The sequence below is a fragment of the Gambusia affinis genome, linkage group LG04 (genome assembly GCF_019740435.1).
Source record: "Gambusia affinis linkage group LG04, SWU_Gaff_1.0, whole genome shotgun sequence".
NCBI lineage: Eukaryota > Metazoa > Chordata > Actinopteri > Cyprinodontiformes > Poeciliidae > Gambusia > Gambusia affinis.
In genome coordinates, this window is record NC_057871.1 from 31,083,748 (window position 1) to 31,109,757 (window position 26,010).

A 26,010-nucleotide genomic window follows, 5' to 3' on the forward strand; every position below is an offset into this window, starting at 1 on the left:
GTTGGAAATGCCTGATTGTACTCATTGACCTGACTGTAGATGTGTGCAAGTTTAGGATTTAATCAAATTTCTTGTAGCCATTTCCTGACTTATAATAATACAATTTGAAGGGCGGTGAGGGAAACATAGCCTCTGCTTTACATTATTTCTATCCCCTAGGGAAACCAAATGTAATGGACAAAATATTCCTCAATATTCTCATTAAAAAGCAAAATACTCTTCAAACGGATTTCAGCTGCATTTATTTTACAGAATCTGTTCATGCGCCTTCTTAAAAAAAATTATTATTACTTCTCCTCTTGTCTGTACTTAATGTGTGGACTACAATTCAATGGTGATGAAACTAAGTAACAAGGGAATTTATTTCTCTCTATGATGAATGCCAGTAAATGTGGAGGGTGCTGTATGTGATTAAAGTTTGCTGTGTCTGAGCATTTGTAGGAAAATTTCCCGACATGAGACACTCAGAGCTCCTAAAAAAGCCCTACTAAAAACAAGAGATCAAATAAAATGTATAAGATATCATTTATGCATAAAAACATGTACTCTTCCATAATTTATTGCCAGTATTTTTTTTTCTGGTGGAAATTATTTGCCTATCCCTCAAAGGCATTTCTTCGAGTCATAAAGAGGAATTCAACTGCTTACCAACACCAAACAAACATTTAAAACACTACTGTGTACCTTGAACAGCTTAGGATAAATATTTTTCTGAAATAACCTTCTCACCTTTTTTCAGACATGTTTTGCTCTTTCAGTGGCCTTAGAAAACCACACTAGTGCTTGAATATCAATTAGCCTTCACCTTTCCTCACCGTCTCCAGTGTCAAAGTGTTTTTATTGCAATATTCAAACAACATCTGCATTTCTCCTCTGTTCAAGGAGAAGGATATTATGAGCCCAGAATAACAATACATATCAGCCAATTTAAAAATGCCTAACTCTAGAGGCCCTTGCTATCAGAGTGACATAAAGCGGTAGCAAATCATAAAATATTGAAATTCTATGATTTGGTTTACTTTAACATTTTACTGTTTATGTAAAAACACATTACCTTCTAACATCCAAGTCAATTTTGTTGAGAGAGACTTGCTTTTATCTTCAGGGGTTAAGAGGACAGAGATGTTTGTGAAGCTGCGGTTTCGTACCAGTTTGAAGGAGCGATCCAACTCAATCCAAGAGGAAAGCTATTGTGACCACAGAAAGTTGCTTTATTTTATTGATTTGATTTTTTGACCTGTATATATGTAGAATATGTAGCAGCCTCAGCAGGATGTTAGACGTTATTCATGAGTTGCCCTGTTGTCTAACAATTACATGCATACAGGGAGAAAGCTGCCATGGTTAGAAAAGCTAAGTCGTTCCCATGTGCTAATTACTAATAAAAGTTCTTTGAGTGTCAGCATTACATGATCTTGATTTCATTTCAGTAAAATAGAAAAAGTCCTGGAGTGAAAAGTTGCCTCTGTTCATGAAAAATGAATGACAGTTCACAACAGACACAACTGAATCGCTTTATTGTCACAGCTTTTAAAACCATTTTTAATTAATATTACATTCTGGAAAATGTTATGCCACTGGCCACTCTATTTAAGCAATTTTGCTTAAATAGAGCTTAGCAGCTCTACAGTTTATAGTTAATTTGACATGAAAACATAATTTTTCTTTGATATTATTAATTTGCAAAGTAAAACAGAAGTTTTGGGCACAAATTGCAGCCGCTTGGCTGATAATACCTCTGTGTTTATTTGTATCAGTTTATGCAACATATGAGACCAAGAGCTAGAATAACTATGTCCTGGATATTTACATTTGGATAGCAGAAATGTTATTGAACCCACTGAATAAAATGAATTAGAGCCTTCTATAAAAGTATAAAACCACTTGTCACATTTCAAGTGCTCCCACACATTATGAACACAAGTAAAAGAAGTAATTCAAAGTTAGTCAGCTCAAACATCTTCCTGCATGGTCCCTGGGTGTGTACAGATCACCCAGGGGATTATAGAAGACCAGCCAGGAATTCAGCAGGAAGCAAAAGGGGAGAAGTGTCCTCCTATATAATTAACAGCTTGGCTCAATGAGGGACCAGAAAACACCCTGCAGATTTGTGAACAATAAAGGAATAGAACATCAAAGACACTAAGCCTAAACTAGGTGGGGCGCCAACAGCGCTGGGAGGATGTTAAGGACAATGTTTGAAAATGTATGTGTGAAAAATGTGCCTGTGCAGATAAGCCTGGGGGGCATGATGTTTCGTATCTAGAGTTTTGTGGAAACAACAATTAATACTCTTAAAAAGTAAGCATCAGTAAACACGTAGAGATGGGAGTTAATTCCTGCATTCTTTGTTGTAATAAGATCTCAGAAAAGGCATCAAAACAACAACAGCAGCTCCACAGTGATGGCAGACAGACTGTCCCTGAGGCAGGTCAAAACAGAGAGCGCTCACTTCAGCATCTCAAACAGCTCTGTGATTCCTTGAGAAGAAGAACGCTTAAACAGTCACGAAGCACACTCCCAACACTGGTAAAACGTCATCATAGCCCCGCTTCATACGCTATGTCGGCAAAGTTAGAGTCTGACCGATGTTGGATGCTGCCTTAATGACACTATCATAGAGAGCAGGAAGACGGGGATGGGAAATGGAAGAGACAATAGTGCTGAAGCCCCCTTCAACTGGCAGAGCAGGGGTGATGCTTGAAGGAAAAAATGCCTAGCTGATAGTTTCTGAAAGCCGGGGCTGTTGATGGATGGAGAGAGAAAGGGAAGGAGACGGGGACAACAAGAGGGTTGACACATGAAAAGGCAAAAGCTGTTCTTAAGAAAGAATGGACAGAAGACACAGTCAAGCTTGAAAGCTCAGGAGTGGACAGAGACAGATGGAAAAGGGATATAAGGAAGTTAGAGCAGTTCCTTCAGTGCTCAGGTGATAGGTGACTGAGTTCCTCCCTGGTTATGGAGTAGTCATGTCATTTTACCACAACAGTTGCCTCATTCTTTGCAGGATATATTTTTATACTTTTCTGTAAATACACAATTGTTTCTTTACTGCCAAGTTTTCACCAAAATTGAACAAAGTTGCTTAGGCTATTTAAATTAATACATGATCAAATGATCATGCAAAAAACTAGGACCAGTCTTTTAACACCTTAATTTCAATAAATTAGTTACATAGATTTTAACATATTGAACATTTAATGCAATTAATCACGTTGTTCACATGCAAAAGTTCAGTTCGGAACTTTTGTATTTGTGTGTTTTGGTATGCCCGGAAATTTGCTGCACAAGCATCATCTAAAAACAACAGTAAATGATGACAAAACTGCTTCTCTGGGTTTCATTTTGCTTCAAAAAATTATTTGATGGGACGCTGGAAAAATACTACTGCTGTGTTCAAGTTGTGCAAAACGGAGCTGAACTGTCAACAAAGTTATTCAAGGCTAAAATACTCTACCTCAAATGAAATATCTATCTCAATGCAACACATCATCAACAAACAAACAGCAGTTAGCACAGATGTTGCCAACACATCCTTATTTCTAAAAAAGATTTATTCAAAGAAGCTCCATGAATGATCAGGGTTACTTTGCACCAATCTGATGGTTGAAGAACATAAAAAACAGATTAAAAACAAATATCTTTATTGTTGAGCTCACAGCCCTATTTGTTTAGTGATTTTGAAGTAATAAGGGCTTTTGGGTGTTGAATATTGCTGGTTTTTGAATAAATGCTCTTAATTAATTACAGGTCCTGCACTTAACTTGATTAAAAATGTCTCCCTACCATGAAAAACATTTAAAATTAAGTTTGTTCCCATTTGCTCCCAACTCCATATTGCAAATGTACCCACATACATTACATGAAAAGAAAATGGGTCTAAGTAGTTTTTCACTACAATCTAAACAGTTTGGAGTGCTTTAGAATTTAGTCTTCTAAATTCTAGTCTAGTCTAGACCTCTGACCAGAAGTCTTTACAAGTCTCTCATCTGTCTGGATTTATACAGGTGTTCTGTGACAGGTTTAGATATTTGTTAGAGAGCCAAGGGAAACAAATCTCAGCACAGCAGACAGGTTAGGGACAGGGTTGTGGAGAAGTTTAAACTGAGTTATACAACAATATTCAATCAGAGAACAGGACAACTACTAGTTACCCACATGGGCTGCATGGATGAGTTCTGACAAAAAGCCAGAATCATGTTGACAGACCCAACATCATCTGGTCAGACAGGAACAAAATGTATGCATGGTGGAAAATATACTCTTCAGACCTGAACACCCTAAACACACCGTCCCAGCTGGTGAAACACATTGGTAGCAGTGTCATGTTCTGGGGATGCTGGTTTTCTTAAAGGGTTTTGTGGCACTATGGCATTATGATAAGCACCTGGACAGGAAGAAGAGCAGAGAGAGAAGGGGAAGCCACAGGCCGGGAATGGAACCAGAGACATCTGTAGTTTCTGCACATAGTGGGCCTGCTCTACCATTGAGCCGTGTGGTGCCATGTGGCACCGTGAGGACACTAAAGCTGCTCAGATTGGAGACTGAATGGAATTAAATCCATGGCTGTCCTGGAGATTTGCCTCCAGCAAGACACTAACCCTACGCTTGCAAGCAGGGCTAGAATGGAGTGGCTCCTGAGTGATGACAAAATAGCAGAACAGACTAATAACTGGACAACAACGTTATAGGATGACAATGATAAAACAAACAGTATTAACAGCCAGTCTATCAGCCAGTGTATTAATTGTTTCTGTTCCATTTACAGCATAAATATGCCTAAGTGTTCATAATTTCTGTAATTCAGTTTCAGTTTCTGAAGACGATCTTAAGGTCCACACCTGTTGATAAATGGCCCGAAGTCAGATCCTGACCCCGACTTTTGGTTATCACTGGTTTAGATGAAAGCATAAACTTATTTTCTCCCAGTCAAAGCCCAGCACTACAGTATTTGTAATTTGAATAATTTACTGGGTAATTACATTTAAATATATTGCAATGTTCAGTTCAACAATAACTTTCCTTACAGAATCTAATTTAGTTTTTTGGTAAAAAGTGTTCAATTTAAAATATGAGTAAAGAAAAAAAAAACATAATATATTATAGTATTCAGTGTTACTATCGGGTTAGCACTGAAACAGACACACCCCAGACAAGATTACACAGTGGATTTAGATTTTGTTTCTAAAAAAAAATTATTAGTGAATTAATGTCAATTTGAACCCATTAGCATCCATTGATCTGATTCACACTCCCTAGTGAAAGACAAAGAGTGACAACTGACTTTTGTAGTCAATCATGCTGAAATTTTCATTTTTGATGCTTCATCTAACAAGTGTGTCTCTGTATTTTTGCGTACCTGTCGACAGTCCAGGAGGTCACATTGTGTGGGATGTCAGCTGTGTGGGTCTTCCAGGGCCCATTCGGCAGCTCCTTCAGCTGCAAAGTGAAGTATCTCAGAGGAGAGGAGCCCGAGCCACCAGTTACCCAGTAGATACAGAGTTGACGAGCCTCCACCTCATCCTGAGGAACAGAAAGCTTTCTGGGCGGTTGGGGGCGCTCTGCAAGTGAGGTGAGGAAGGGAGGCAGAGATTAGATTAGATTTAGGACTAGGGTGTGAATTGAGTTTTGGTTACTGTTAGGTTGCTAAGGTAGGGTTAGTGTTAGGATACAGTAAGTGATATGGCTAGGGTAAGATAAGGGTAAGGGTTAGGATAAGATTAAGGTTTAGGCTGTAGAACTGAATGGAATTAGAAAGTCCCCACTAAAATAGCCAAGCAAACGTGTGTGTGTGTTGTGTTTTTTTTGTCCTTGGTATTCAATTACTTGATGAAGGATGGCTCTCGGAGTTGCTACATCTGTACAGCTGTGCTAAGTGATGAGTAGACCTCAACACAAACTCAACACTGGAGTAGAAACACACCTGCAGGCTCAACTGTCTCATTTAGGGGGCATCGACCTATCGACTGAGTCCAGAAATAAAAGCATTATTGATTGTCTCTGAAGTTTAATTAATCTACATTTATTTTGTGGAAAAAACCCGACCACAGTCAAGCACACGTTGACAGCTACACATTGCTCAGCATCCTACACTCAGCCTTATCACAAGTAATTTGGCTCAAATGTGTTTCTCTCCTTCTTTCTCCCACACAGCACCGTTCTCCAGTCCCATCAAAATCGGACTTATTGTCTACTGCCTTTCTGATACCATCTTCTTCTGAATGCCGGTTGTCCTTTTGTTCTGATTCACAGTTAAGATTTTGTTCTGATAATAAACTCATAATTGTGAGAACAAGTGGGGCTCTGTCATCACGAGTACTTCTGCTGCTGCGAAAATGGGAGGACAAGCGAAGAAAACAGAGGCAGAGATGATGCAGAACTTTTTATTTTGTTTGTTGCCTTGTTGGTGATCAGCTTTAAAAGACAAACACTGTGCTAATTAAACTCTGCAGGAAGAATTACAGCTCCCTGTCAAATGTATGTGGAGTCATATTCACACACACTCAGGTTTCTTTTTCATCAAATTTATTTGGTTTCCTTGTGATCATCCTACATAAATCTCTATTTGACTTTTCTGTATTTCTCAGTACAGGAAGGAACCATTCTATGACTGAAGTGGAACAGAGAACAACTATATCATATTATAAAGAAATCCTGATAATGATACATTGAATGTTACTGTATCTTATCCAATTAAAATGAACTTCATATAATAATACCTTTGAAAATATTATCATGATTTCCAAAATCTACAAACATTCTTCAAATTGTTGTACTTAGCTGGTTTTGTTGGTTTTTGTTAGACCTTTCTTGACAGACTGTGCTGCTGAACTGGCAGGAGATCAGAAATGGATTGGATCAAAGTCTCTTTGCTAAAAGTTATTGAAACAAACCAAGTTCCTAGAAAAGCCAAGATGGTATGATTGTTTAAAAAAAATCTATTTAAAGAGACAAAAGTAATATTCTATAAACTATAGAAAATGCAAAGATGTATTAACTTTCTGATAAAACAAACGACATATACTGAAGCAGATTGGACGTGGTAGGGAGTTCTTTCACTGTTTTTCTGGACTTTTTAGAACAGTCTGGAATTTGAACCAGCTTGGATAATAATTAATAATAAAAATCTTATTATTTCTAGATTCCAGATATAATAGAAGACAATCCAGAAATTTTCCAAGTATGCGTTTGGGCTGTTTATGTTCTGTCTCATAACTTCTGAATCAAGACAAACTGCTTTATTTACTACATTTTCATTTACTTGTAAGTTACAGAAATAATCTCTTCTGGCTTTCAGGATGTAAGGTGTCATTTTTTGGCAAAGTGAAAATATTTTCAGTCTCAGGTTTTTAGAAACTGAACAGCAGCAGAATAACAGTCAGAAATAAACATCATATATCTCACCACAGGAGCAGGCTGTCATAGTCTTTCTTAGTCTGTGTTTTTCAGAAAACATCTTACTGTTTTTGTTTACACTTTGCCATGAGACCACAGAGTGCCAAGATTAGATGAAATATTACTGGGAATAACAGCATGTTTCCTGCCCTAAAATCATAATTGCCATAATTGCAAAATAATGACAGAAGTGTTGATCAGAAATAATTACTGTGGTTTACAAAATAAGAGATAGTGTACTGATGCGGTTCCATGTCTGTTTTTTTTTCCACTTTAATTTTTAATAATAAAGAAAGTAATGGAAGCAGCAAGGCTGTTGGCAAGAGAGACACATAATCCCCTCTTAAGCGAGATAGAAATTAATTTGGAGTTGTTCAGACTCCCCAGGTTATTTTTTTAACTCTCAACATAACTCTACAGGAGACCTGGTATCTGGAGGGCTTAATATTCACAGTTCTATAAGTCTATAAATATCCTTTTGTCTTGTCCTGTACTTCTTAAATTCTTCCCTACTGTTAAAAGGTCATATTTTCATTTGCGATAACTTTTAGTGGCACGTAACAATGGCACATGTATGTTCATCTACAAACTGCTTGTTGCTGAGGAGCTAAAAACCTATGAGTCTCGTGTCTGCAAATTTCACTCGCTGTTCTTTCTCTGACCTCAATTTCTGTGAATATATTACATAAGCTGTGATGTTAAATACATAATTCTGTGTAAGGCTGCAGAAAACATCCATCCATCACACGCTTAATTTTGTAAATTGGAACTTTTTGTCATGACTCAATATACAATCACTGCTATTGATCACATTAAATTTCATTTTCTGTAGATGTTCTAATTGTGCCTTGTGTCTGTCTGTCTATCTGTCACTTCATCATAAGGCAAGAAAAGTATATGCAGGATGGGAAACCATGCACCCACTGATAGCTTGAAACAATTTAAACAAGTCAATTAATCTAACTTAGAATTTTAGATTGTGGGAGGAGGCCTGAGTACCTGCATATGTCCAGGTACTCTGGGGACAACATTCAAACTGCATGTAGAAAGACCCTTGGCCAGGATTTAAACCTAGGACCTTCTTGCTCCAGGGAAACAATGCTAGTCTGTCACCCTGCAGCCTATGTCACACTTTAGACACTTCAAACACTTGAATTATTGTACAGTCATCTATGCAATGGCAAGATAAGTTACGAAAGATATGCAAATGATTCACAGCTCTACATTATACTGTCACCAAGTCATTATGGACCCATTCAAGAACTGAGTAAATGGTCTGAAAAAAATCGGTGTGTGGATGTGCCATAACTTTCTCTAGCTGAATAGAAACAAAACAAAGGAATTGTCTTTGAAACAAAGGATGAGCAATCTAGACTCAGCAAACAGCTTCAGTTATTACAGCCAGAAACTAGAGATCAGACCTGAATTCTGGGAGTAGTGATGGACTCTGACCTGAACTCTCAGAGCCACAAAGTCGGTCTTCTTTCACCTGAAGAACATTACCAGGAAGAACCAATGCCCCAGCAAGATCTAGACAAACTCACCCATGTGTTTATCTTTAGTCAAACTGATTACTGAAAGTGTCTTCACAAGTTATTTTATGCAGCTAAGATGTGCAGACTGTTTAAAATGAACTATGATATTTTTGGTGCGGTTTGTCTGTGTAGATGTGAACAAAATATCTGTGCTAAAACTGTTCGGGGGAAGTGGTCTCGGTAAGGTTCCTAACAGACTTGGTATCAACAAATATTACATTTCAGTTTTTAACAAAACATGCTTATTATAGAGTAAGTTATGTTATGTTTCTCCCTCTGAGAGGAAGTAAATATTAGCTTACCGAGCTAATATTTGCAGTGGTAAATAACTAACTAACATACAGTTTTAGCTATTCAGCTGTGTTTTAAAATACAGTCAAAAAGTCTATGATGAGAAATATTTCCAGTTGGCCAATTTGTCTTTCTTCAAAGAAAGGGAAACCTCTAATGGTCTTCATCCAGGTTGATGACTGACAAACGTCAGTCTGGAACTTCAGATGGGAGCTCAGCTAAAGAGTTTTAAATGGAGTAGCCGAATGGTGCAAAATTGATCAATTTTTCAGGCATTCAGTACATTTTAAAAACACAGACTGTACTAAGATTTAATTACAAACACACAAAGATAAAATATTATTTAGAGATTTATCTTACTTCAGGTTGTGATTAGATTTTTGTCAAAAAGTGGGGGAGTAAAAATATTTTCAACCCCATTTTCATAAACAGAGGTTGCTGTTTCTCCATTTGCTCAATCACTCATAGATGCATCAATGCAATTCTTCAATATAACTGTGTTGCAAACTTGTTACAAATTCTACATGAGATATCTGCACAATAAAACTGCAGAAACATTAATAGTTATCAGTAAAAACTTTTTTGTTTCATTAAAACAAAATACACACGCTGATTTTTTAAACTGGATCTTTCTGACATGTCTTAGTCATACAATTACTGCTATTTATCATATTAAATTAAATTTTCTGGAGATCTTATAATTGTACCTTACATCAGTGAAAACACACATCCACGCACACACACCCTCACACACACACACACACGGAACACACTTTTGTATCTTCACAGAAAACTGAAACTTGTTTTCTTTCAAATCTTGCAAAAACTACAAGCAACAACATCAGCAAACCATCAACCACATACTGTTCACTGCAAACATAGCACCAGAAATGTCCCTGTGGCTTTGTTTTATTTCCCACAGCAGATATTTTGACTCAGTGCAGAAATAAAAGCCCAGACACAGCTAATAGCATTCATTATAATCCTGTTTCAGTTCACAGCTCCATCAGAGAGACTGTGTGTGCTGGGCTCTGAACCTGGCATGTACAGATAGAGTATCTAGAATGCTGCTATCATTAAAAAGTACCTTTGGACCAAGTTCAACTGTAGAGTGGTATTCCCTCTTTCCTGTGGAAATGTTCACATTTGTTGCCCCTTTGCCTCTTGCTCACCTTCCTTATAAATACAACTTCGACTTTGAAACTTCTTAGAAGATTCTTTTTGTCTCTCCAGGATTCAAATCTTGAATTAATCATTTGTAGGAGGTGATCTTTTGTCAGGGAGGCAAATCAGATATTTTTACTGATAGTGCTGGTTTCACTTTTTGTTGCTCAGAAAATCAAACCTCAGAAAGTTTGATTCATAAGTCAGACAATAGTGAAATAACTTCAATAAATCAACCTGATACGGATACTGCTTCAGAGTGTTCTTTACCTCTGCGTTCAGTGGTAACTACCAGGGCCTCCTGCTGCTCGCCCCAGCCCACGGCAGTGCGAGCTGTGAGGCAAAACACGTAGGTGTGTTCAGAGGAGAGACCTGTGACAGTGAACTGGCGAGCATTGGAGCCCACTTCCACAGTGGTCCACCGCAGAGGGTCCCTGCTGTACAGGCAGTACGATATTTGGTAGCCTAGTGGAAAGTGGAGGGAAAGAGAAAAAACTAATTATTTGGTGTTGAATTCTGTGTTTGTACCCACAAGCACTAAAATTGTTTAAATATTATGACAGCACTGCTATCATGCTATTTTCCAAATTATTTTTCAATTCACGGGTAAGAAAGACTTAAAATCAATAGTTTTTTTAGAGATTTGGTGACTAGAAGATGCCACTATAACTGCTGCTGTAAGAGTTTGAAATAAATACATGACTCACAAAAATAAAGGTAAAAATAACACATCCTAGATCTTAATTAGCTAAATATTGTCAGTGAAAATCAATGGAGAAATTCATGGTCTTGATGTCATCAGGCGAAGTTAAAATGGCTGCTCCTGTTGACAACGATCTAATCGAAAGTGATTTACCCAAAGCTGTGCAGGTGCTGAATAATCTCACAGAACAGGTAGCATTAGTAACCAGTTATGTTCAAGAGCTGCTGACTTATGTTAAGAATGGAGTGTTCAATACTTCAAAGGGTCTAGCAAATATATCAAATGCCAATCCTCCTGCATGGTGTTGGGCTGCAAGCACAGGCCCTATATGAGGATATTGGATCCTCATGCCACCCTGATGGAGTCTGTTTCTGACAGTTTGAGTAGAAACATGCACATTAGTAGCCTGCTGGAGGTCATTTTGTAGGGCCCCCCTGGCAGTGGACCTGCTGTTCCTCGTTGAACAAAGGACGAGGTAGCAGTCCTGCTGCTGGGTTGTAGGCCTGCTACGGCCCCGTTCATCTCTCCTGGTTTACTCGCTCATCTCCTGGTTCCTAATCCATTCTCTGGACACTGTGCTGAGAGACACACCAAACATCCTCGCCACCACTCACATTGATGTTCGGTCTAGGATTAGCTGCACTTCTTAAGCAACTTCAGTGGGCTGTAAAAAATTACTCATGATGCCTTAATGCGTGACAGCACTGACAAAATGAAAAAGTTACTAAAATTTCAATCAGAAAGGACAAGAACAGAGAAATGATCTGTGGTCACCACCTGCAGAATCACTCTTTATAAGGGCTATCTTGCTAATTGCCTCTCATTTCCACCTGTTGTGGGTTCCATTTACACAACAGAAGGTGAATACGTGTTACTACCTAACTTGTGACATTGATTCCACAAAGGTGTGACTGACTGGAAGTTACATTGTTCTCTTTAGGTGTCCCCTTCATTTTTTGTCTATATATGTAATCAATCTGTGTTCCATTATCTTCATAGTTACACATTATTTTGTGTTGGTCTGCAATTTAAAATCCCAACATTGGAATGTTGGGATTTCAATGTTGGGAAATCCCCACATCTGTTCTATTTTGTTGTAAGGTAAAAAAATGGAACAGACGTTCTCGGGCTACGAGCCTTTTTGCAGGATGTATTCATCAGAGGTTCCAATAAATTTGTGGTGTGCTTTATTTTCTCAGTCTGAAATTCTTTGACACATGTAGCCTCTTCCCATTGAAGACACAAAAGTTATGCTTTTGATACTGAACTCCACTCCAGGACTGCAGCTTCATGCAATTTCACACGTACACACACACACACACACACCCGCACACAGGCTTCCAGTGGCATTATATAAACATACAGCCTCCTGTCTGTATCCTTGGCAGTGACCCATGGTGTACACCGCTTGCGTGTGTTTCTCAGTCTCCAGTGCAGTAAGTCATGTAATAATGCTAACACCCCCTACATCACAAGCACTCACACGCAAACCAGTGATCCCCATCCAAGCTTTCCACAGGCCACCGGCCGCTCACAAAGACCTATATTACTGGGATTGTAATGGGTAGCAAATACAGCCTTCCTAGACACTGTACCCCTGCACACTGTGCAGAAACACACAAATAGGCTGATGTGATTAGGTCACAGTGTGACTGTCAGGATAATACTCTGCTCAGAGGCACCTAATCTGGTTGAGTGAGTGATAATCTCATCAGATAGTCTGATTGTATGTTAATGTGAGTTCTGCATGTGGAAGACTATAGGATAGCAGCCAAAAATCAAATCTAATCATCTAGGTCAGGGCATGGTTTTGTTCTGGGCAAAATATTTTTAGGATATTGAAACTTTGGAGGTAGATGAGGCCAAATCCTGGTTGCATAAAGTGATTGAGTCTTATATTATAACTCTTGCTGTTGCCTGCATTATCCTTTTTGATTTTTATAAAAACTTGCAGCTCTTTTCAAACATATAGTATGCATCAGATGCATTACAGGCCTAATTATTTGGTGTAAGGAATGATGTTTCAGACGCGGATCACTTTTAAGTTGATGCTTCTCGCAATTCATTCTGAAATACCACTTAAAATTATTACAAAACACCCCACACCATGATGTTGCCTCAATCATCTGCCATTATACTGTTTGGTAGAGTTGACTTAGAATATAAAGGGTAAAAATGTATTTTAAAAATGAAATATCCACTTGAAACTCTGTGTATAACATTCCCACAGAGATTTTCAGGGAACATAGATACTGTTCTGTATTTTTCCAAATCAGACTCCACAACTTTTCTTTTCATTGTTTGTCTTTTATCTGCCTTCTGCTTTAACCATTCCCTGAGAACCCGCAGAGAAATGAGGCGGTCACAAACGTGAAGGAAACTAGTGCACAACAGTTGTTTCTATCTGCATTGGCACACACACAATGCACTGAACAAGGACACAGCAGGATTGTGTGTTTGTGTTTGTCGGTGTGATGGAGAAAGAGGGATTTGCCCTCCCACTCATCCCTCTGTCACAGGGAGGTGTCATACTAAATGTCCTCCCCTCCAACAGAATGCAGTCACACATCACTCAAACTGTCCTGCTAAACTCTGTTCCCTGCTGAGAGGACAAATACCTCCATTTCCTGCTCAGCATACACACTCATACTATCTTCCTCTTTAATCTCTACAATTCTCCTTCCTGCCTTTCTTCTCCCTTCTTTTTAGTGTCACTGGCTCTGCAGCTCAACAAATCCAGTGAAGCATATTTATACTAAAACAGTCATATGTGATTCTACACATCATATACTTTGAAAAAGGAACTCAAATAACCACATATACTGGTTTCATAATTTAAAAACCAGAACATTATAGCATGCATACAAACTTCACCAGTGGAGTTAACTAAAAGATGAAGACTGAACAAGCTCTTTGTTATCTTACTTCCTCTGAAGTAGTGGTGCCAGTCATCCAGATCTACCATCCTGAAAATTTTAGATGCATTCAATTTCTAATATACATCAGCCTGGTAAAAACCATTCTTCTGTTTTACGCCTTGCTCTATTCAGAGGGTCTGGAGCAGTGACAGTTTCTGATATGTGCAAAATAGACAACTGCCCAGGGTGGCATTCTGTGGAGGGTGGCATGAGTGCTTTCACAAGTGGAGGATGAGAATGTCAATTGTAGCAAATCATCAACACCCTGCACAAGAGCAACAACATCAGGTGTGGTGGATGGTAGATCTCAGGGTCTGGACAAGGGAAGCCCTGGCTTAAAGGACCACAGTGATATGTGATTTTATGTTATTTTATGAGCATCTCTGGAAATCTTTTTTTTTTTCTTTTTCTTTTTTACCTAAAATGATGCCGTTGGGAAATGCAGGAGGCTGCCATACCACCCGAACCGATGTCAGTCGAACCTCTGGAAACATCATACGGACTGGGGGACCTGGGACTGGAAATGAAAACAGTTAAGGTTGTTGGCAGCAGAATAAATGTGTATTAATACAAACGTTAAAAAACTGCAGAATGAATAACCTCATAGTAAACCAGTCATGTAACAAAAATATACTGAAAGCATCTAACTCCAAAGCCCCAATGTCAACCCAACTATCAAGCATGGTAGTAAACAGACTGGCATTAAGATTCAATAACAACCTCAATCTCAGCTAAACTTGTACACAGAGCTTAAGAGCCAGGTCAGCGGTGAGAAAACAACCAGTTTAAATAAACTCTGCCGATTGTGAACGAAAGAGTGGTCACCTATCCAGTTCGAGGTCTTATAGGACTTTGCTCATAGAAACAGGAAGAGTTGGGATTTCCAACAACTTGTTCAAGGACAATTCCTAAAGTGTTAGTGGAGAAGTATGTGTATATGGAAAGTGGTAAATGGCTTTGTACTTGTGCAGCACTTTATCACGTCCAGGGGATCCCAAGCTCTTCACACCACAGTCATTCACCCATTCACGCACACACTCACACACTGATGGTGGCAAGCTACTGCATAGTAGCCACAGCTGCCCTGGGGCAGTCTGACAGAGTTTGGATGAGTCATTTTGATCCAGTGTGGATTATGGACACACTGGTCCTCCAATTCCAGTTGTTAAGAGTCATTAAAGATTTTAGTTAAATCAGGGGTGTTCAAAGTGTGGCGTGGGGGCCACTTGAGGCCCTTTGACTGAATTTGTTGGTCCCGCTATTGCAGTTTGAGAATAACACAAATTTGGCCTATCCAAATTAACTTTTTTTTTTTTAAATCACGGTGAAATTATTATCAAAATCAGTTTATCTTAATGAAAAAAGTTAGGTATAACAAAGCGTTGTTTTATAAACATGCTTTTATGATAAGAACCAGGTTTATCCAGAGGTTTTTACTGACTTTCCTGCACAAAAATCTGCTTTTTTTAATTTTCTGAATTTGGCTAAATATAACAAGCATTTTAAAAGAAAGTTACCCTAAATTATGTTCTTATTACTGAGAATAAATTTGTTATATTGAGCCCTAAAGAATTTGAAAGCAAGATGCCTTTCTATTAATATAGCAAAGCCCGAAAATCCTTTTTATGTTTATGATCAACAATGAATAAACTCTCTTTTCCACAAAAACTAAAAAAAACAAAAATAAAAAAAATATTACTTTATTTGTTTCATTTTAGTTTAGCTTTTGGTCTTTTTGGCTCGGACGTTATTTTGAATTGACGACTTTGGCCCACGTGATAAAAAGTTTGGACACCCCCGAGTTAAATGATCATTCCTCCCTGAATAAATTTAAATGTGTCGTTGCAAATCCCATGATGAATATACGCACAACTCTCAGCTGCACAGTATGCTTAAGAGGAAAACTATATAGGGCAAAATAAGAAAAAGTAATTTCCCTTTAACTTTGTGCCCACTTTGACACTGCTGCTAATAAAAGTACATGTTCCACCTCAGCAAATACATTTCAGCTCGAGAGTGCACACATTCATAAGCCTGCAGTTGGTTTATGTGTCGACATGTGTGCATGTGGGTGTGTGTGTGTGTGTGTGTGTCAGACAAAATGTAGGTTCATTATACATTGCTGGAAATTGACTTTGCCATTTTGTTTTATCCTGAAATGAGAAAAACTTTTCAAACGTGACTCTGCTTGACAGAGAATGATTGCTGGTGTGTGTGAGGGCATATGTTGTGTTAGCCGGCATGAACAGGTGTCTGTTTGTGTGCATCGTGAAAGTGCCTCTACTGGTTATCAGGTCTCTACATTGGCAGCTACACATTATTAGGAGAAAGTATCCACATATGTCTGTGATGACAGCGGAGGTGCAAAGGAGAAAAAAAGACAGGAAGAGGTGTGAAGAGGAGAGCGATGTGCTGAAGAAACGTCTGGTCCCAAGCCTGTAATTCCTACCGTCTTCTTTGGTTCTGAGGAGGACAGGGCTGCTGGGAGGGCCATCTCCAACCCGTGTGAATGCCAGCACTTGCAGTGCATACATTTTATATTTTTGGAGGGAACCCAGAAGCAGTGTTAGATTTCTGCCTCCTTGTACCACCTGGACACTAGGGGGAGTGTCTGAGTCTTTCTCACTGTACAACACCTGTGCAAAATGAGAGGAAAAAACATTCATTAATAAAAGAAAAACATTAAACATATAGTTGGCTGTATCCTACGCTGCCAGTAATCTTAACTGCTTAAGGATGTCTTGTGTACTTTGATGCCAAAAATAAGACATGAATAGTAGATACATAAATACAGCAAGACCCAGACATGCACAGTGTCAACAATTATTTTAATTATGTAACATTTTTATGCATATTTTCCAACTCCGAGCGCTATTGACTTGAATGCTTATTGAATATAAACATATCAGCTGATGTATATTTGTTTAATGAGGGAGGGTGGGGCTAAAGAAATCAACATCAAGGTGTGCAGAATCATTAGGCAGCTTCTATTCCCCAGACAACATGGGTGAAAAATAAGATCTGAAGACAGATTTTTCAAAGTTTTTAGGGACTGATGAGATGAGATATTCAGACAGACCAGATGGATGGGCCCATGGTGGATCAGTAATGGGCACACAGCTCCACTTTGCATCAGATGACAGCAAGGTGAATATTAAAGATGAGCTATTTGGACCTTTTTGGGTTAAAGATGGACTCAAAATTAACTCCCAAACCTACAGACAGTTTTTAGAAGACACTTTCTTCAAGCAGTGGTACAGAAAAAAATCTGCATGTTTTCAAAAGACCATAATTTTTACGCAGGACAATGCTCTATCATATGCATCAAAGTCCACCACTAAGTGTCCAGCCAGTAAAGGCCTTAAAGATGAAAGAATAATGAAGTGGCCCTCACCAGACCTAAACCCCATTGTGAACTTCTGGGCCCTTCTTAAACGAAAGATTTACTGTGAAGGAAAACAGAACACATCTCTGAACAGTGTCTGGGAGGCTGTGACTGCTGTTGCACAAAAACTGATCGTCAACAGATCAACAAACTGACAGAATGGAAGGCTTATAAATGTCATTGAAAAGATGGGTGGCTATGTTGGTCACTGATTTATATTTAAATGTCAGAAATGTTTATTTGTCAACTTTGAGTTCTCTGTTTATTACTCTCACTTTAATGGAGAGATGGGAAATTTTTCAGTTTTAATTCAGTTGCATAATAATTCTGCGCACTAATAGTTACCCAATCTTTGTGCACATACATATTATCCCAAAAAAGCCAAAGTCTCACTTTTACTTTATTAAATATTCAGATTTGAGAGATTATTTGAAAAAGAGCAACATAGTTGTTCAACAACAAAATTAATCCTCGAAACTACAACTTGTGCAATGATTGTGCACATAGTGTAAAGTTTATTTTTGTGATTAGAACTGTGTGAAATAAATAATAGTATGAATTTTTCAGATAATAATTTGTGTTGCAATAATTATTACACCCAAAAAATGCTAATCAGTACAAAGTGTGCTATCATTGACAAGAACAGCTAGAATGAAAATCTGTCAGAAGCTGGTCTTTCTAGGTCATTCTCTCCCCACTTTATAATTCACAAACGTGAACAAGTGATTTCTCATAAAGCCACGAGGTAAAAAAATGTCACCTCAAAATCAAAGATGTAATAATGAAAATAAGACACAAGTCAGGAACAGCAGGACATCGGGGACGGCTATTCAACATTTAGCAGGGGGTGGAAGGTGTTAAAAGAGCTGCTGCTGGCAGCTACTTCCCAACTATTAACATGGTAGGCATGCAGCTATGTGTGATCCACAGAAAGGAACAGAGATATGAGGTGTGATGTGCTTTGGGCATGTTTGACAAATACCTGGATTTTGTCAGAAAGAATAAAATGCATGAACAATAGATTCATTTACAGTGCTTAGAAAAAGTATTTGCCCCTTTAATGGTTTCCCGAGCTTTTGTTTTTTTTGGAAAAGTTAAATATTTCAGATTATCAAACCTGATACCAGACTAGGAAAGCCAAAGCAACAACAAAAAAATTGTTTATAAAAGCTTTCCTAATCCACATTCTTCAGATTGAGAGACCAAAAATGTCAACAAAGTTCCTATTTTGATCTAAAACTATCTGATGACTGAGAGTGTTTTTACATTCAAAGCTGAAAACACGTAGTCACTGAATAAAAAAAAAAAAAAAATCCCATTTAGGTTCTAAAACACTAACCGTAATCAATATTTAATATTGAGAATAACTGTGAACTATTTTAAAACTCAAAATTTCCAAACAAGATCATCATATTTATAGTACAAAGAACTGTATCATTTGTATAATATACAAATTATATTTGTATATTATACAAATATCATAATATACAAATGAAAGGGGATTCAATCAACATTTTTAGCACAACTAGTAAAGGTTATGAACATATTATTTTCCAGGAGATTTCAAGATGCCACAGAAGGAATAATAACTTTTTTGGCTAAAGCTAGAACAACAACAAAAAATAAATGAATAAATAAATGAATGAATGAATGAATAAATAAATAAATAAATAAATAAATAAATAAATAATACAATTTGTAAGCACTTCAGTTAAAAGCATTTGAAAAGGTGGAAATGTCATATCTGCATATCTGCAACAGCCAATGATTGAGAAAGGGGCAGTACATAGGCAAAAACATTAGAATATCCTGAAAAGTTCAAAATGCTTTGTCACTCATTTCAGAAAGGATGACTCATGATATTCAGAACATGTGAAATATTTCAAGTCTATATTTCTTGTCATTCTGATTATTCTGACTTACAGACCAAAATTCAGTATCTCAGAAAATTTGAATTATTACATACGAACGTTAAAAAAATTATATTTTAAAAAGAAATGTCAGGATTCTGAAATGTATTCAGTGCTTGGTTGACCTGTTTTGCATGGATCACTCAGGGTCATTGTGTCTGAGGTGGAAGGAGGGGATGGGGTTGATCGCTGCCTTCAGGACAGCTGCCTTATTGGATCTGATGTCTCTCATCATCCTCTTGACGATAGTTCACAGACTATGGGGTTCAGGTCAGGACAAATAGCAGGCCAGTCCAGCACAGCAACACCATGGACATTGAACCAAATTTTGGTAACAGTGGCAGCGCAGAGAAGTAAATTAAGATCGCCACAGAGCTTGTCAGCAGAAGCATTTATGAATGGTAGATTGCCATGGTCACTGTGGACTTGATAAAACCCAGCAGATGCCACGGCACTCCATCATCTCTGACCGTGGAAACTTCACACTGGACTTCTCTGTTGAGTGTCCCTCCAAGTCGACACTCAACAGCTCACTACCTGGGGTAGAACCGAACTACACATTAACTGCATAGTGAGTGAATTTCCAGTGGAAAAGCACCTTTAGAGGCTCAGGAAAACTTTTGAGCTAATTAGCTGATTAGAGTGTGGCACCACGTGTTCCAAGTATATATATAACTGTTTCACAATAATGTAATATTCTGACACTGAATTTTGGGTTTACACTATTTGTAAGCAGTAATCAAAAATATAAAGAATAAAAGCTTGAAACGTGTCACTTCACATGTAATAAAGCTATAGTTTCATTTTCGGAATTGTGTGACAAAAATATTGCACCATTCAAATGTTTTTAAATGTAACTGTATTTCAATAATTTAGTGTCATTTTTTGTTTTGGTTTGTTAAGACTAGCAAAGTAACATCTTTTTCGCCTATGCTGAAAATTAGACCAAAAGGTACCAGGCATGTGTGTTCTTAGAGACCTGCATGTCTAAATAGATCAGCCATGTTACCATTTGGCCTTACAACATGACAGACTTTTCCTCTTTACTTTACTTTGAACACAAAGGATGAGAATAATCTGCAGCATCTGTTGCTCTAAGTGGGTTGAGAGTCTGGACTTAACTGTCAAAACTTTTCAGACTGTGACTTTGCACACAAAACTTTTGAATTTTTGCCAAACAGCAGTTTATATATTTCAGTTACAGAAGATTCTTCCAAAACCCACAGACTGTAGTCATTAACCCCCTTTGTTTTTGATAAAATAATAATCTAATCATTGTTTCACATAGGACCTGACGCCTACTGCTGAATTATCAAGGAAAATAAGCCTTTCTTAATTCAACGCATTCCCTAAACACAATTATTGCTGCATGGTGCTTTTTAAAAGTCATAGTGGAGGAGGAACTAACTGGAACAGTTACAGAATATTGCATCATGTTCCTCCTGCCTGTATCAGATTTTTTTTGTGTGAAGGTCTGTGTGGTTGTAAGTGTGTGGATTGTACTGGAAGAAATGATAATGGGGTGAGGGGTCAAGTGAGAACATTAAGGTTGATTTGAGAGTCTCTATAGCTAATTGAGAGTTTTGATTCACCTTATACCCAATAATGACTCCATTCCTTTGTGCCTCAGGAAGAGCAGACCAGGTGAGCATGATCCTGGAGGAACTTACTGCCTCAGCAGTTACATTTTCTGGAGATCCAGACGGAGCTGAAAAACAGACAAAGAAACATGCGCACAAACACGCCGCTCAGTGCCACTTGACTCTCTGAACCAATCTTCGATTTTACCTCAGTCATCTCTCTCCCTCTCTCCATCAATCTTTCCCTCTGTGAAATTGAGGGAGTGAGTAAAGGCCAGGGAGAGGTGGCAAAATGAGAGGAGGACACAGAAAAGTAATTATACCACTCTATTTCTCATCCATCTGCCTTCTTATGCCCAGCAAGTAATATGTCAAACTCCTCTCAGTTGGACGCTTAAAAACAGGAAAACAGAGTGAATGAGTTCTGTGTTTGTACCAGCCTCGGCGGTGCGTGCTGCGACTGTTTGGCTCCATGGTCCTGGTCCTATGGAGTTTGAGGCCTGGATCTGAATCTGGTAGTGGGTCCAGGGACTTAGCCCCTCTATTGTAGCTTCAGTGGTTCCAACTCCACCCTTTATGTCCTTAATTCTGTCCTCCCCATCTCCATCTGTCCTCCAAACACGGATTCGGTAGCCCACAGTCTCTGGGCTGCTGTTGTACTCTGACTGTGGAAGAAGCTGAAAGAAAGCAAGCAGTTAGAGACTGAGGGAAAGAGCAAGTCTGATGTGTTAAGCTTCACTTGTTACTGCAATGTTGCCTAGCTTGTAAAAAATAAAAGAACTGATTGCATCAATCTGAATGAAAGCATGTGCTCAGAGGACCACTATTTTGCTTTCAGGAATATTTCTGAGACATTTGGGATGACATTTTATCCTTATTCTTAGTATTGACCAAAAAGATTATTTCTGTTGTCTGCACACTTCACCTCCACAGCTCCTTTAACGACAACTGTACACTGAAAAAAATAACTCTTTGGATGAACATAAAAAAAAATCATGGAAAGGATTTCCACCTGATTACTTTGCTTTATTTCAGCACCATGTAATTATGTTACTCCTATTTAAAGAAAAATAAAATTAAAAAATGTGTTAGGTCAACTTAATTTATTATTGTTATTCCAATGTAAAGCAATTGTGTTGGCTCAACTTATGTTATTATGGTTATTCTATGGTTGATTCTAAATCAAAAGTGTTGGCTCAACTTAATATATTATGGTTATTCTATTAAGTGTTGGCTCAACTTATTTTATTATGGTTATTCTATTAAGTGTTGGCTCAACGTAATCTATTATGGTTATTCCAATTTAAAGCAAATGTGTTGGCTCAATTTAATTTATTAAGGTTTATTCAATTGCATTTACTATAGTTGAACCAAATGTAATTCAAAAGAGCCAGGCCAACTAATTTACAATGCTTTGGACCAAATAATTTACTTGACTAAGATTAATGGCAATTTAGCTGAAACCTTTTTTTTACTCCGAAGAGTTTTTGCGGCGCTGGTGGCTCGTATTTATTTTGAGACAGTAGGCAGACAGGGTTATGACATGCGGCAAAGGTCGCCGGGACCGGGAAGTCGAACCAGCGACGTCCACGTCAAGGACTAAGGCCTCCAAGCGTGTAGTATGCTAAACCCCTGTGCCACCACAGCACGCCCGAGAAACCAAGTTATTTTACAGTGATACCTACTTATTAAGTTGATCCAACTCATAAAAATTAAGTTAGCTCAACAAACCTGCTTCATGCTGAAAGAAAGCTATTTAATCGTGTGGAAATCCTTTCCATGATTTAATTACGTTAATTCAAAGACATTTAAAAAAAAAAAAATACTTTTTACAGTTTTAAATGCCAATAGTGCCCTGCAGAGAAAAACAAATATCTATAGTTTAATGTGTAACCAAAACCGCTTTGAAGTTTTCCAAGGCACAAAACAGTTATGTCGTGTGATCCTCCATAATCTCGCGTGATCCCCTGATCTCGCTAGACCCTCTTTGGAGGGAAATGAATCTGACTAAATTGAATCACATTATCTCAACTTGAACAACACGTATTCAAACAAAAAACGATTGTCTCACGTGGTCTTGTGTGATATCCCGTGATCTCACTCATTTTCTTCAACACAAGATCAGTCTGACTATAATGAATCATGTTATCTCAACATGATTAAATTTCATAAAGGTGAAGTGGTTGAATTTCTTGTTTTTCCAACATGATTGTATCACGTTTTTGTTTGAAACATGAAATTATTTAGTTAAATGTACATGATACTCATTTGTTAATTTGATAACCCCCTAAGTTAATTTTTTTACAGTGTACTAAAGTTATGCTCAAGATTATTCATACCACTGACAGAATTAGATTCAAGATTAGTGTTTGAAAATAAATTAGATCTGCATATCTCAAAATAAAAACATATACATTTTGATAAGAAAAATTATTAACTGCCATGAGGATGCCGGTGTCCTCAATGACCCATTGACCTGCATGTGACAATATTTGGGGTGAGAGTTAAAGGATTAATCAGTTTTTAATAAAATTTATTTGAAAATGCAATAAATAGACTTGCCAATAATCAGTTGACAAATATTTATTGTCAACTGATACAAATCATTGACAATAAATATTTGCAAACAAATATTTATTGTCTAATCATTCTTCCAACTGGTTAAGTTTTTTGCATTTTTGTTGCTTTATCATTGATGTGCTATCAACATGTTATTAACAATCAGTCTAATCTTTGGCTCCCTCACAGCCAACACTCTCACTGTAAATAATTATGGACTTAACTATATGTATTCTTTCTTATCCTCTGTATACAGCACTCGATCTGAAGTGTGATTTTGCTACCACTTCCAAAAACTACTTCTGTATCATGCATTTCATTTGTTCACTCTGCTGCGGCCAAAGACTGGAATGAAGTAAAAAAAAAAAATCCAAAAACTGGATACTTTCATCTCCAAAGCAGCTTTTCAAGCTTGGATCAAAGATCATTTTAAAGACATATGCTGCTCTCTGCTAGGCTTTGCAACCAATTATCTCTGGTTGCTTCATAGCTTATAAAATCCCCTTTTGTATGAGCATCATGTTTTTGTAAGTACTGCACTTTTTTTTTATTGGTTTTAGATGTTTATTTTGTTTAATCTGGGGAATTTTAAATGTTGTTTTTGTTCCTCCCTCCTTTTCTTCTATTTCAAAAGGCCTTTGGTTTCTTGACCGGTTAAATAAATAAACATGATATTAATAATACCCGTACTCCCACAACAGGACTTTCATTTTGCCCTGGCAAGATCCTTTCACAAAACACTTCAAGCCAGGATTAAAATACCTTCTTGCAGTCTCCATTTGGTTTGTGAAAGGACAGATACTGTGTTGAGGTAAAAGCTCCTGGCCAGCTCATGTGTGTCAAAAAAAGTTGAAGGTTGTAATAATAATCTAAAAATGAAGTAGAAGTGGACCTTCTACTGAAATGTAATGAGTCATGATAATGGTTCAACACATACCAGTAAATTGAATAAGGACTGGCTGAAAAAGAAGAAATTTCTGGGCTCAGTCAAAGCCGAGATCTTGAGATCTCATTAATGTCATTAAGGAAACTGGCTTGGAATCCCTCAAACAATTTCAAGCAGAAAAAACTGTATGTGCTTTATACTTCGCCTGATACATTCCAATCTGCTTCACATTTCCACTTTCTTCTCCTTACCTGCATACTGCGTCTCTGCCATTTCAACTGCTCTGCATCACCTCAGACCCTTATTAATGTATTACTTCAGGAAGAAATTGTCCTGTAATCACTTTAGGTAGGTGTTGTTACTATCCACAGTTTGTACCTAATTGGACAGACGATTTTTACAAACAATGTACATAGAAGCCGTCCCACGCTGTACAGAGTGAAAGTCTTTGAGATACCCAGTCATTTTAAATACCTCAGTGATTTAGCACAGCTTAGCATTTAGGAGCCATAATACAAAATGTCACATTAGTTTTATTTCCCTTAAAATGCCGCTTAGAATAATAGCCTTAGCTAAAACCATTGTGATGGTCCCATTATAGCAGAAAACCAGCATAGCTCAGGCAAGGCACTACATACAGGTGAGGTCTCATTAGCATTCCGCACTTGTAGTCTGTACTGTCTCAGTGTCTGTGTCTGATTTGACAGGCTCTTTTTCTCATTCCAACTCTTAAATGGAAAAATGCTTTGCTCTCCATTTATGTTATTATAGAAGAGTGGATGGGTGGGAGTGAAAGAGGGATGGAGGGAAGAAGAGAAGAGAGAAAACTAAAGAAAGACTTAGAGAACAACATTATATAGCAGTTTGTGCTGGTTCCAGTCCAAGGTGATGAGTGGGAAATGTGACAGAGATTAGTGTGAGCAATGATAACCAGGAGAGACAATGATTACAGGCTGTCAGCCACTCAACATGTTCAGTCTTGCTGCTGCTCAGTGAGTATGCTAAAAAACCAAGATGCAAGGACACAACAAAGGCCTGCAAAAAAAGGAAGTAAAGAACTCCCTGTCAAATTAGCATCGCTTAAATGACTGTAAAGGAGCAGAATGAAGGTTAATGGTTTTCAGAGTCAAGCATGTATTTGGCGTGTGTGTCCATGTGTGTTTTGGTACCTTCCAGCTAAAATGTAGACTGGTCTGTGTCACAGACACGAGGCTGAGGTTGGAGGGGTAGGTGTCAGGGGCAGCCTGTAGTGTTTGAATCAGCCTAGAGGGGGCGCTCATTGGACTGGAACCAACGATGTTCACCTGCTGCATCCTAAACCTGGAGACCACAAAAGTCAAACTTTAAAAACAACAGTTTTATGTAAAAATCAGTGTGTTCCAGTGAGTTAGCAACAAGCTTCTTCAAGTGTAGTAATCATCTGTTGCTCTGAACTCACCCAGAAAGTCTCACTTGTAACAAAGGACTGATGCTCCCTATTCCAAATACATTGTCCTGATCAGGTTCCTTACAGTCATAGATTCAGAATTTGATTGTTATTAAAGCTGTTGTAAAACTGTTTTCTATCTTGCAGCACAACACTAATATAATGGAAAATATGGGTGTAGATGTGATGAACTGAATTCTATTTTCAAATGGAATTTTATGAAGTATCAGTCCTCTCACATCTGTCGTATGTGTGGAT

General features: G+C 37.9%; 1 protein-coding gene across 2 annotated transcripts in view; it reads right to left on the bottom strand.

The window, feature by feature from the left end:
* LOC122829010 (protein sidekick-1-like) overlaps positions 1 to 26,010 on the bottom strand; it is a 403,194-nt gene that overhangs the window by 25,119 nt on the left and 352,065 nt on the right. For both annotated transcript variants that reach the window (XM_044113150.1, XM_044113152.1), the window contains 7 exons: positions 25,496 to 25,646; positions 21,318 to 21,558; positions 20,894 to 21,009; positions 16,456 to 16,642; positions 14,425 to 14,523; positions 10,656 to 10,850; positions 5,360 to 5,561 (listed from right to left, as the gene is read on the bottom strand). In XM_044113150.1, coding sequence (XP_043969085.1) covers positions 5,360 to 5,561; positions 10,656 to 10,850; positions 14,425 to 14,523; positions 16,456 to 16,642; positions 20,894 to 21,009; positions 21,318 to 21,558; positions 25,496 to 25,646 — 1,191 coding nt within the window. The remainder of the gene's footprint in view (positions 1 to 5,359; positions 5,562 to 10,655; positions 10,851 to 14,424; positions 14,524 to 16,455; positions 16,643 to 20,893; positions 21,010 to 21,317; positions 21,559 to 25,495; positions 25,647 to 26,010) is intronic.